Genomic DNA, 12581 nt, shown 5'->3' on the forward strand with positions numbered 1-12581 from the left:
GTCCCGAGCCCTGATGATAATATATAATATTATAATGTCTAAATGTCTAATCGAAGTGTTTCAAGTGTTTCAAGTGTTTCAACCAGGGGGGACGTCATTTCACATTTTTTTATGGGATGCAAAACCAATATTGAAAATTTAAAGTAATACCAGTCACTCGCATGGTCGAGTCATCCCATGAATTTTTTTCAACACACTTTTTTTGTAAATGTACATCATTTTATAGAAATTATAGTATAAAATAAATAACAATAATTTTGTTCATGGGATGCATTTGTATACCCTTGCATCCCACAAATGACGCCACTGGTTTCAAGATAACTATTTGGAGCTGATTTAACTTGACACTGGATAGTAGGTGTAAGTATACAATTAACCGAAGTCTTCAAAGTCTCCAATGTCTTTTTTAATTGAAGATTTAAATCGTTTAAAAGTTTTATAAGGTATTGAAAAAATAACTATTATGTCACGAGTACACGAATATACTATATTTTAGGAAATTACAACTTCTTACAAATTTCATTATTATAGGCAGCATATATATATATATATAAGTATGGGCGCACGGAGGGGAATAAGACGGGGCATTTGTTCTCCCCTGGAATTAAAATAGAATGTTGAACATTTTAACTTTTATTTTGATTTATAAACATTTCAATATTTCATCGATATTTTTCACTTTAGTGTGTGGGGTTTTTGTATTTGATTTCATATAATTCTAACACATTTTGTAATTTACAAGGAATAACGAGCGATACCACTATGGCACTATCGTATTATAAATAATTCGCAGTTTTTTTCGAAAAAATATTAAAAATCAAAAAATTGATGAAATTAAAATGTTAAAACATCAATATTTCCAGAAAAAAAAACTCTACAAAATGGCTATTTTCAATTTTTTTTTAAATAACTAAATAAAAAAATATATTTTTTAACTTTTTTACCAAAACATAAAAATAAATTATAACATGAAATATTTGTAGTTTTTGTTCCTGTGAATCTTATTAAAAAACCAGAATTATGATATCTCCATTATTTCAGGAGATATCCTAATGGGTAAATCCTCGCGGGATACTCTATATATGATATTATTGTCCGGTATATTAATATTGTTGTGCTCATTTTCGTTATTGGTTTTGGCTATCATAAGCGCAATTTGAGGAGGGTATAAGGGTGCTAACCCCCTCAAAATCAATCATAGCCCCTCCCAACATGGTTTGTATATATCTCTTTCCACCTCTCTATATCTCAGGGAGCATACACACATACATACTCATATATGCAAATTATAATAGCCCTCCCAAATTTAAAACTCAAATTGCGCTTATGTTGGCCATCGACATTCGACGGTTTTGTTTTCGGTGGTTGCGAGTTTGCGACCCACAGCCTTTAATTCGTTTATACATGCTACCGAGCGTGGGCGATGCGGTCGTTGTAAGCTAGGTTAGGTAACCCGTGGTGTTAACTATGCATGAGCTCATCTAGATGAGTGAGCTATCTCATGCCGAAAATAGACTATAATATCATCGCGGATATAATACGATATTAGTCCGCATTTGCGCTTGTGTGCAGTCGAAACCCATTCGTTAAGGCGAGAAATAAGCGCCGGTACACGAATATCATTATATTTCAATACTTACGTAACCGCATGATGTGTATAAATGCGCGATTTAACGGTCACGCCATATTGTATGGTTGCGCCATTTGGTGATACGCAGTCATTCTTGATATATTGGTACTTCCTTCAGTGGTGCTCTCACGGGGAAGGCGGGTTGAGATGTTCATATCCATCCCAGTTTGGATTAATTTTTAAATTATACAATCCTCCCTATTCATCAAACGTAATTTCGTACAATTTCCATAATATATAGATAATTTAGATAGTCAACATATAAATATTTGAAATTATAGTGTAAAACATAAATATACAAGTAAAAAAAAAAAATAGTACATGTCTACTGCTACAACATTAACATCTAATAATAAAAACAATTTATTACATTAAGTAGATATTTATAACATATATTAAATTTTATATTTTATCTTGTTACTCGTTGCGAAATAAAACCATTTTTGTAAATTTTTTCCTTATAGAAATGCTATTCTTTTTTTCTTTTGACGCAGCAACATGGTGAAAACGAATTTAAGTATGTAAAAATAGCTAAACTTATTATTTGATCTCGGTGTGTATTAAATAATTGTTGGCCTTTACAATAGTCATTTAATTCATTAAAAATATTTGGTTTTTGGTAAAATTTGTTTTTTACTTCATTAAACATTCTGTGTTTAATATCTGATAAAAAAACATTGTAAGATCGAAAGGTTCTTTCTGCTTCTTGACATATTTCCACAACATCCTGACTGGGTTTTATCAATGCATTATTTCTATCTTTTTATTTTATTAATTTAAAATTTTGATTTGAGCAATCAATCAAAAATAGGTGACATATATTACAAGTTATTTTATTTTTTATTTAAAACTAGCAATATAACTTGTTATCTCATCTAAAAATGGTGTCAGTCTTCCAAAAGATTGTATATAATCATGATCTTGTTTAATTGTATTTAAATCCTCTTTAATATAATTATTTATGATACAATCTAGCCTTACGTTAACCACAGATATTTGAGTGCTATCAAGTATTGCAACACAATTATCATACTGTGAACCACTAATTTCATTATGGACTAACAATTTTTTATAAGCAGAGTATAAGATCTATGATCCAACTGCATTTAACCATGTACCCCATCTAGTGATAATTGGCTGGAGTGGTAAAGGTAAACACAAGAATAGTTCACGTAGTTTGATAATTCGGCTGGGAGCTTTTAAAAATACTTTTTTAACCGTCGCTATTAATTTATCAACAGTAGAATATTCATTACGAATTCTATGAATCCCATGTGCCAAACACGTTAAATGAATTAAATTGGGGATTAGAATAGTCAAGAAATCTGCGGATTTAACCATATATGGCGCGGCATCAGAAACAAAAAATAATACTTTATCGTACTTCACTCCTGATGGCCATAATAGGTGCATCGCATCATTAAATATTTTACCAATAGTTTGGAAATTACATTTTTCAAGTTCTTCACACATTAATAGATACGGTTTTGAATAATTGTCTTCGTGGAGGAGACCAACTATGACGTTAGAAATATATCGACCGTCAACGTCGGTGGTTTCATCTATTTAAACATAATTGGGCTATCACCAATTTCCAAACGAATACGAGAAATAGTATTTTCATAAACTGTAGAAACATAATTTTTGCGAATTATAGACTGTTCAGGAACACATTTACCTGTATAATTTTCTAAAAAAATTTTAAATTATGGATGATTTAACTTCCATAAAGGTATATCAGGTTCTAATATTCCTTGACATAATCTAGAGGAAAATTTGTTTGTTTATCTTGGTTTTCTAATGTATTTTTAATGAATGATTGTTTAGATTTGGCTATTAAATTAATATTTTTGTTATGTTTGCTTGTATTTAAATGCTGTACAACTTGAAAACATTTTGTTACGGGCACAGCTGGATCACAAAAAATACAATATAATATTTTACCATCTGTTTTAAAAACGTAATTTGAAAATTCTTCAACAAATTGACATAACTTGGTACTTTCACTTTGAACTTTCGGAATTTTATAAGACTGATGCTGTTATTAAAAGTAAAAACTGCTCAAATTTTTAAGTATAAGTGTCCGCACATTTACGCAACACACAACGTACTAATGAAATTACAAATTAAATCTGTGCTATCTCACTGTATACGTCGTTTAATCATGTGTAGGTGATTCTATCGATCGCCCGACTAAGATAAGATTAGATAGGTAATATTTATTCTATTTATATATATCTATATATTATCTATAAATTTAAAAATTTAAGTTAAAAAAAATCAAAATCTCAAAAATCTATAACTATGTAATTATATGCATTGTGTTCAAAATATGCAAAAAAAAAAATTGGTTCTATTTAAAGAAGCATAAGCCAAATCCTGGACAAATCTGACAACCAATCAATTTTTACTTAAGGAAAAAAAACACGCAAATGCATATAAATCCTAGTCTTAGTTATAACTGTACACGTTACATCGGCGTATAAAAATATATGAACGTGACTACGTGAGTATGTCAGTATTTGAGTATATTATGATTGGTGAATGGTGACTGGTGACTAGTGACTGCTAAACAAGACAAGTGCTAAACTGTAATACCATATTATAGTGTTATGTAAATCGAATGAATGTGAAGAAGGGATGAACACGAACGATAATTATTTTTTTCTCATTTACTTCGGAATTTGTTTTGTCACGTTGGACACTCTGGTAACCACAACCCTCGTGTTATCAATTTTTATGGCGCATTTTTACGGTAATCAATATTATAACGTGAATATATGTGGAAACTGGAAAGGAAGTTGTAACTTGTAACTCGTTTTCGTTTACTCGACGTGACTATTTACGTGCCAGGCGGTAGTATGACACTGGTCACTCGGAAATCATATCAATATTATTGTTACGAGATGACGGTAATTTAATCTAAATATTGAATGTACATACCTAGTAATGAATAGCTAACAATGTTGATTATGATTTAGTTGTCGTAAGACGCGTATAGTAAATCCTCGATATGATAAACATTTCAAGACTTAAAGTGCTGTGATATTGAATTTCGTTAAAAATAAATAATAATTATGTAAGCCCCTTTATATTCGATCGTTTTAATTATAAAGTTTGATAAGTTTATGTGATGATCAATTGCGACTAATGTTAATTATTATTAACACTATTGTGTTCTTATTGTGTTTTTATGAATAACGTTTTATGTTTGCAGATAGATAATTAATATAAAATGTCTGCCTTTCCACAAGTCAAGGGTTACCAAATAATTAAAAATATCGGAAAAGGAAGCACGTCAACTGTGTATCTAGCTCATGTCAAGGTACTTTTACTTAATTATATTTTTATTTGCTATTAATTTTTTGTTGATTATAGAAACTTGTATCATTTCATTGATAATTTGATCTTGAAATGAGTGTTAGATGGAATTTAAAATAACACTTGCATCTTTAATTTTGTATTGATTACTGTACTTACCTAGTGGCTTGTGCATTAAAATATATTCTCTATTTCTATATGTATAATCAGTTGGGATAGGATGTTGATGACCTCATTAAGTATCAAAAATGACCTAAAAAGGGCTGTAATGCTTTTAAAAATGTATAAACAGCCTAAAAATATAAAAAATATTTGGAATTCAAATTTAGTAAACATTTAAATTTTAAGTTAAATTTACAGTGAAAAAAAATATTATTATTATTAATAAATTAAAAAGTAAAATATAAATTCAACTAATAAGTAATAACCATTGATTATAAATACTATTATTTATAATCAATGTTATATTAGTATTTATATTCAATGGTAATAACTAATAATATTTGTTACAACAAAAACCTACCAAAAATTATTTTTGAATAAATTTCTTTAAAATCTAAAATTTGTAAAAATGCCACCACATTATACAAAAACTACTAAAACCTACCTTTAATATGAAAATATGACCTGAAAATACAATAAAAATGTAAAATAAAATTAGTATATTTTGAATCAAGGGAGCGAGCATGAAACAAATTTTCAGTTAAGATAGTATTTTATAGGATTAAGGGGAAAAATGCAAAAGTAATTATATCCTATCTCTAGTAATCAGTAATCATTAAGGCAGTTAATTTATTGTTGTCAAAATTATTTTATTCATGATTATTGTTTTTATTTTTAGGAGAAAACCAATAATATGGTTGCAATAAAAGTTATAGAACGCAGTAAATTATCCAAGAGTGCAGAGGATGCTGTAGTAACTGAAATAGGAGTGATGAAAAAATTTAAACATAAACATATTGTTCAAATGATTGACTTTATATGGGATCGTAAAAATATTTATATTATACTGGAACATTGTGATGGTGGTGATTTGTCAACATTTATTAAACAACGTAAAAGACTATCTGAAAAAGTATGCCGTAAATTCATGCAACAATTAGCCTTGGCTCTGCAATTCTTAAGATCTCATAATGTTTGTCATCTTGATCTCAAACCACAAAATTTACTACTTATGAGGTCACCGCAACTAACTTTGAAAGTTGGAGGTTTGTACTTATAGTTACTTCTGTTTGAATAATAATTATATTTTTGTGTTTTACATTTTATTAGGGACTTAAAATTTAAATTTTTGGTTCTAGATTTTGGCTTAGCAAATTTTATGAGTGAAAAAACTCAAATGGAAAATATTCGTGGTTCACCTCTATATATGGCTCCTGAAATGTTATTACACAATCGATATGATGTTAAAGCGGATCTTTGGTCAGTTGGAGTGATTGCTTATGAATGTATATTTGGACGTGCTCCGTACGCTTCAGATTCTATAAAAGATTTATGTGAGAAGGTTAAAAAAGTCTTACCAATAGAAATACCACCTAATCAAGTCAGTTCAGAGTGTAGAAATTTATTATTGGGTCTTCTCAAACACAATCCATCTGAGCGAATGAGTTATCACCAGTTTTTTAAACACCCATTTGTAGATTTAGATCATATGCCTACTACTGAATCATATGCTAAAGGACTTGAAGCTATTCACCAAGCAGTTCAACTAGATTCTGAAAAGCAATATAAAGCAGCATTTAGTAAATATTGCATAGGTCTGCAGTATTTAATTCCTTGTTCCCAAAGTAAGAATTTAAGATTTATTATTTTAATATTTTTTAATATAGTATATAGATAAATATAAAGTATGGGTAAATAAAGGAGATAATACATCGCTAATTTATTTATTTATAAAAACAATTACTTTTTATTTTGCCATTTTTTATAATTTGGTGTTGTGATGTTTTTTTATGATTTAAATAACAGGGATTACCTACTAAACTAAAGATGAGTCAACTCTTTTTTTCTAACTTTCTAATTTAAAAATTTAAGTATTACAAAAATTGAAATATTTAGTGTGTTTCCTTTCAAAAGTAACACTAAATATTTCAGTTCAGTAACTCCGGATTGATAAGGGGTTTTCGGGAGGAGATGTAAAAAACCTAAATACATATTTTTGATGATTTTCAAATTTTTACATCTTTCAGCTCACGCATTCACAATTGAACTTGCATTTTTTAAATAACAACAGGTATTTTCAATACTAAATTTGGATAGATTGAGTTTTTTGTGATTTTAACCTCCTAACTTTGGCTAAAACCAAAATTGACTGAGTGACAATAATCAAATGTTTTAATTTAAATAATTGAATTTTTGGACGATTGTCCCTTGATTTTACAAATTTTGGTGTTTGAGATGTTTGAGAGTTTAAAGAGTTTGAGAACCTATCTCCACATTTTATTAATAGTAAATTAGATATTTTTACAATATTTGAATATCACATTTGTTTCAATATTTGTTGTCTTAACTTACAAATTTCAGTAAAACTAATTTTGTACTAATGTTGTTGTATGTTAGTTAGACAAAAATAATATATATATATGGATATGAAGGACTTTTAATATTTATTTTAAATTGTCTACTATAGGTACATTTTCGAAATTAAATGTTTTTTAAGTATTTTAAAACTGAAATTCATTAAAAAATTAAAAATTAAATGTTAAAAAAGTATAGGCGATATTTAGATATTTATTCAAAAAATAAAAAAGATGTAATACATTTCAAACTGATATATTATTTTATATTGTTACATTAACGCATAATTTTGTTTAGATGAACCTGATAAAATTAAAAAAGAAGCATTTCAAATAAAACTAAATGAATACATTAAGCGCGCAGAAGAATTGAAAGCTACTTTATATGTTTCAAAGATCAAAATTAGTAGTGAAGAAAAAGCAGACAACTCTTCAACATCATATGATGACAGTTATCCAACATTAAGTAAAAATAATAAAGATATTTAAATTAGGAATTGTTAAATATTACTAATATTATAATATTTAAAGATTTTAATTTGTCTTTAAATTATTTTCATCTATACATTTAGACCAATTTGTTTAGATTTAAAAATAGTAAACAAAGATTTATATCACATTTTATATAACATATACATTTATACCTAATTCGATATAACTTAAATCTATGAAAATCATTTTTGTTAGTTAAAAAGTATTCTTAGATGAGTACTGTATTTTATGTATATTAAAAAATTGAGTTTTGTCTATTACAGCTATATATAATAAATATTATCCAATATCCAGTATTGTATTGTATTGTTTTATTTTTTATAGCATCATTATGTCAAAACACACCTCAATTAGCCAATGCTGTAGAAATTGCACTATCTGGTCAAATGTATCTAGTTGAAGGACAATATGAAGCAGCCTTGGAGAAGTATACAATTGGTTTGAATTTATTAGAAAAGCTTTTAGAGAAAGAACCTCCGGGTATCCGATATAATTTACTCATCAAACAGGTAAATTCATATTAGAAATATTGGTCATTTAAAAATATAATGTTTGTTCATTAGAATTAATCTATATTTATGATTTATTGATTTTTTAGGTGACTGATTGGACAAGCCAGTGTGAAAATGCTAGATTATTATTACAGTCCAAGGATCAGAAAGTTAATGATCAACCCATTGATGTTCCTGATGGATTTTCCCCAATATCCAAAGGTAAAACAGATAAGAAGTCTCCAAAATTGTTCCGTGTAGTTAGTAGACTAGTTCTAAGAACAAATAATAGAAGTAGCTTATCCCCTGAAAAAAAATAGAACTTGACTATTTACATTAATTATTTTAACTATTATATAGTTTTTTTTTTTTTTTTTATATATATAATAATATTTCATACTATATTTGCAGGTAATTGCCTGTTAATGAGTTGCGCATGTTTGATTTTAAGTGTTGGCATTGTTTATATGTCAAATTATTTTAATTAAATTAAATAAATATTATTTGTGAATTAAGAGGATACAACAGTAACAATTTTTAAGAGGTTCGATGTATAAATTATTATTTCAAAACATAAAGTCAAATGAAAATTATTACAATATTTTTTCAACTTTTATTAGTATTTAAACATTATTCATTGATAGCATCTATGACTTTGGATCATTTTCTTCTTTTAATCCTAATACTTGTAGAAAATTATTTCTTGTGAAACATTCAAAATTGTATGCTTTATGATAAGAGTAATTTTGTTAAATTTTGTTGCCTTTTTAAAATCCTTGCATTGCAAATTATAAACTTTTTAATTTTAAAATAAAATGTTACATACAAAACACTTTATATTTCATTTGATATTATATAGAGATAAATAACTAGTTGTGGTATTAATAATATGTATCTCAGTTAGAAAAAGTTATTGTTTCAATCCCTTAATCTTAGGATCTGTTTTTTTTAATCTGATTTTATGTTTTTTTTATCAAGAAGACTGAAAATCATGTTAAATTATTAAAATATAATTAATCAATGTAAAAGTTATATTAATATTTTACAAATATGTTCAATTAATGTACTATTAGTTTTAAGAATGTTGTTATGTTTTTGTAATTTGTTATAATTATTATATTTTATTTGATTGCAAGTGATTGGTTAAAAAATAAAATACATATTTTGTTTCAGAATCCTGTGTAATTCAATGAATTGTAAAGGAATCTAAATTTTATTTTAATCCTTTTCTACTTGGCTGCATCTATTTTGAAATTTGACTGTACTAACTTATAGCATATTTTAGACTGTGATAATGTTCATGTTTATAAAATATTATTATTGTTTTTATTCTTATATAGTTTAATTCAAAAACATACAAAATATATTTTTTTGTTTTGTTAATATCATAATTTTCATGAATTTATTTGAGATTTATTTGTTGTTACATTATGTGTTAACTTTTATATTTATAAGTTACAATAATGTAATAAAGTACGATCTCATACTGTTATTTATTTAGTATTTTTTTTTTAATTAATGGTATATTACTTGAATAATAGACCCAAATCATTTTTTATTTGAACTTGCTTAGAAATTCAAATATCTTAAGCAACAGATCATGTTCTTATTTTAAGTTTGATAATCGACTAATTTTATTGACTATTATTACAAAGCTTATAACTTAAAATTAGAACAATTGAACACAAATTTATATCCAATACAATATATTGGAATAATAACTGAAGTGAGATTATAATACTAGTGACATTCAAATAATATTGACAGGCTTAATAAAAGCTATTGGATTTCAATCTGTTTAAATTTATTTATACAAAAACAGTTAACTTGTTATTTAATTTAGTTTTATTATTTTAAATGTAATTTCATGCCTAAAGTTTAGGTCATAAACCTTGCATTTCTTATTAAATATAAGATATTTGCATAAAATAAAATCTTGCTCGGTTTATATTTAAAATAAATAAATTATACAATTAATTATTTATATTATATTTGCTTATAATTTAATATGTATTATTAATATTTCAAAAGTTTATGTTATTATAGATGTTACGGTGAATGATGTTAAATGGAAATTAACGTTATTTGCTAGTTATTAACTTTATTTACCAAATACACTGGTAATTATCATTATAAGCCGGATAATCAAATTAATGATAAAATTTACAAGTAATTGTTGTTATAGATTAGATATGTACGTGAATCTCAAATATTACATTAAAATTATTAATATTAATTAAGTGGTAAAGGATATATAAAAGTGAAATTTAATAAAAAGAAAAAAATTTAAAATTAAAATTAAAACTAGAACAACAATTATTATTATTGCAGACAAATAATTATAGCAATTGCCAATGATTAGGATTATATATAAATTATAATTGACCAATAATAATGAATGTTGAAAACTGATGCTGTGGTAATCCGGTAAATAAATTAAGTATAATAGGTAATATATTCTGCACTAACAAAAGTGTATTAAAAAGTTTATATCGAACTTGTAAATTAATAATAATATATATAATTAGATAAACAGAAAATTAAATATTGGGGATGAAGGATAAAGGCCACCATGCTCTGGATATAGTCTCTATGTAATATATAAAACCTTCTAAATGTTTCTGGAAGTTATACCTAGACGGCTAGACATTGATTAAATATACTATATCTATAATCTATTGTAATTTGTATTACTTACAATATAGTATATTTAATCAATGGCGTTGGTCTTTACTAGCTAACTCCATTATTAAGTCCATTATTAATTCTGATCGCGTATCGTATTGTATTGTCGTACCTATATATTATTTATAATACGGTTTTCAGAATTTTTTATTTCATAAATTTGTTATCCGTACGCCGTAAAGCAATGTAAATCTTATTCTTTACTTGAGTATCTATCTATTTACTATAAATACAATTAGATTATTCAAAATATAATTTTTTTTTTATCGTAAGTATTGACGTTTTTGGCAATAAAATGTATTTTTGAACTCTGAAACTATTTTAAAATTTAATTCCGTTAAAAAATGAATTTCGAAAGCATTGCTATAATATACTCATACTCACATGGAATTCGAACATATATATAAAAGGTCCGAGAAATAATTCTGCTTTGGAGTAATCAATTAAAAATATATGACATTATTTAAAAAAGTAAAAATAGTAAGAAATTCAATTTTTTCGATGTTTCAAGTTTCATTATAATGACTACAAATTATGTACAAAAAAGTAAATTTAAATAAGCTAATATGTTTTGAGAAGATTAGTAGGTACGATGAAAGTGCGTATTTATGATCAATGCTATCATATGTACGATGTACTTATGTCTGCTACTCTGCAGACATATAGGTATCTATAAAACTCACGAAATCGGTCGTAATCGCGTCCTTGCTTTTGTACGTTTCGGCGTTGTTAAAAAAAATGTCCACTATCAGTAATAGGAGCTTTATGACACGGTTAAAAATGTTGAGTTAGTCATATTATCTAAAGTTCAGTTATTAATTCGTAAAAAAAAAAATTAACAAGAATGCTGTATTTATATTATATTATTTTTATAACCATTATGTAACTGTTTGTACTTATAAATAGTAACATGAATTATAGAAAGTTTGAGTCAAAAGTCATGGGTGGGTATTATTTATTTATTAAATTCACCCAGTGACATATACAACCTACGGGTAAAAAAAAGGTTAGTTAGGATTTGTCCGAATAACCAGTGTAAACAGCAGGTAGGTATTAGTGACGGATAGGGTAAACACCGGTTTGTAGAAACGTTTTATTAGCCCCGCAAACCCGTAAAAATTGATTAGAACAATTAAATTAAATTTTTAATCTACTCAAATGTAGTACGGTTCCCGAGTTAAACTCGGTAACTCGTTAATGATTTTATTCGGGTATGTTGGTACTTGGTGTTTACCATTTACCAAGAACCCATGTATCTATTCAAAAGTTTATAGGATTATTTTAAATATTGTGCGGAATACATCGAATAAAGCGATTTCGACGGGAAAATCCCAATACAATATTTTATTAAAAAATACGATTTTTAGAAAAGGTCTTGTGTGTTATCTTCGTTCTTACAAATATGAACAGACAAATTTTCATTCAGCAGAATCAGTTTTGCGTCGT

General features: G+C 26.6%; 1 protein-coding gene across 5 annotated transcripts; it reads left to right on the forward strand.

The window, feature by feature from the left end:
• Nucleotides 1-4384: 4384 nt before the first annotated feature.
• LOC113552243 (serine/threonine-protein kinase ULK3-like) lies at nt 4385-9750 on the forward strand. 5 transcript variants are annotated; one of them, XM_026955008.1, is made up of 8 exons: nt 4391-4542; nt 4612-4709; nt 4848-4955; nt 5793-6159; nt 6253-6738; nt 7766-7933; nt 8284-8468; nt 8558-8841. In XM_026955008.1, the coding sequence occupies exons 3-8, from the start codon at nt 4866-4868 to the stop codon at nt 8768-8770; spliced, it is 1509 nt and encodes a 502-aa protein (XP_026810809.1). In that variant the 5' UTR covers nt 4391-4542; nt 4612-4709; nt 4848-4865; the 3' UTR covers nt 8771-8841. The 5 variants fall into 5 exon arrangements, with proteins under 5 accessions (XP_026810810.1, XP_026810809.1, XP_026810812.1 ...); XM_026955011.1 differs by adding an exon at nt 8862-9034 and having other exon boundaries at nt 4401-4709; nt 8558-8672; XM_026955012.1 differs by adding an exon at nt 9624-9750 and having other exon boundaries at nt 4402-4709; nt 8558-8672.
• The last annotated feature ends 2831 nt before the right edge of the window (nt 9751-12581 follow it).

The sequence above is a fragment of the Rhopalosiphum maidis genome, chromosome 2 (genome assembly GCF_003676215.2).
Source record: "Rhopalosiphum maidis isolate BTI-1 chromosome 2, ASM367621v3, whole genome shotgun sequence".
Classification (NCBI taxonomy): domain Eukaryota; kingdom Metazoa; phylum Arthropoda; class Insecta; order Hemiptera; family Aphididae; genus Rhopalosiphum; species Rhopalosiphum maidis.

Coding starts and splice junctions, on each gene's coding strand:
- LOC113552243 (XM_026955009.1), top strand. CDS start 4,866: ATGTCTGCCTTTCCACAAGTCAAGGGTTACCAAATAATTAAAAATATC. Junction 6,160..6,252: donor ACTAACTTTGAAAGTTGGAG/GTTTGTACTTAT, acceptor TTTTGGTTCTAG/ATTTTGGCTTAGCAAATTTT. Junction 7,934..8,283: donor TGACAGTTATCCAACATTAA/GTAAAAATAATA, acceptor TATTTTTTATAG/CATCATTATGTCAAAACACA.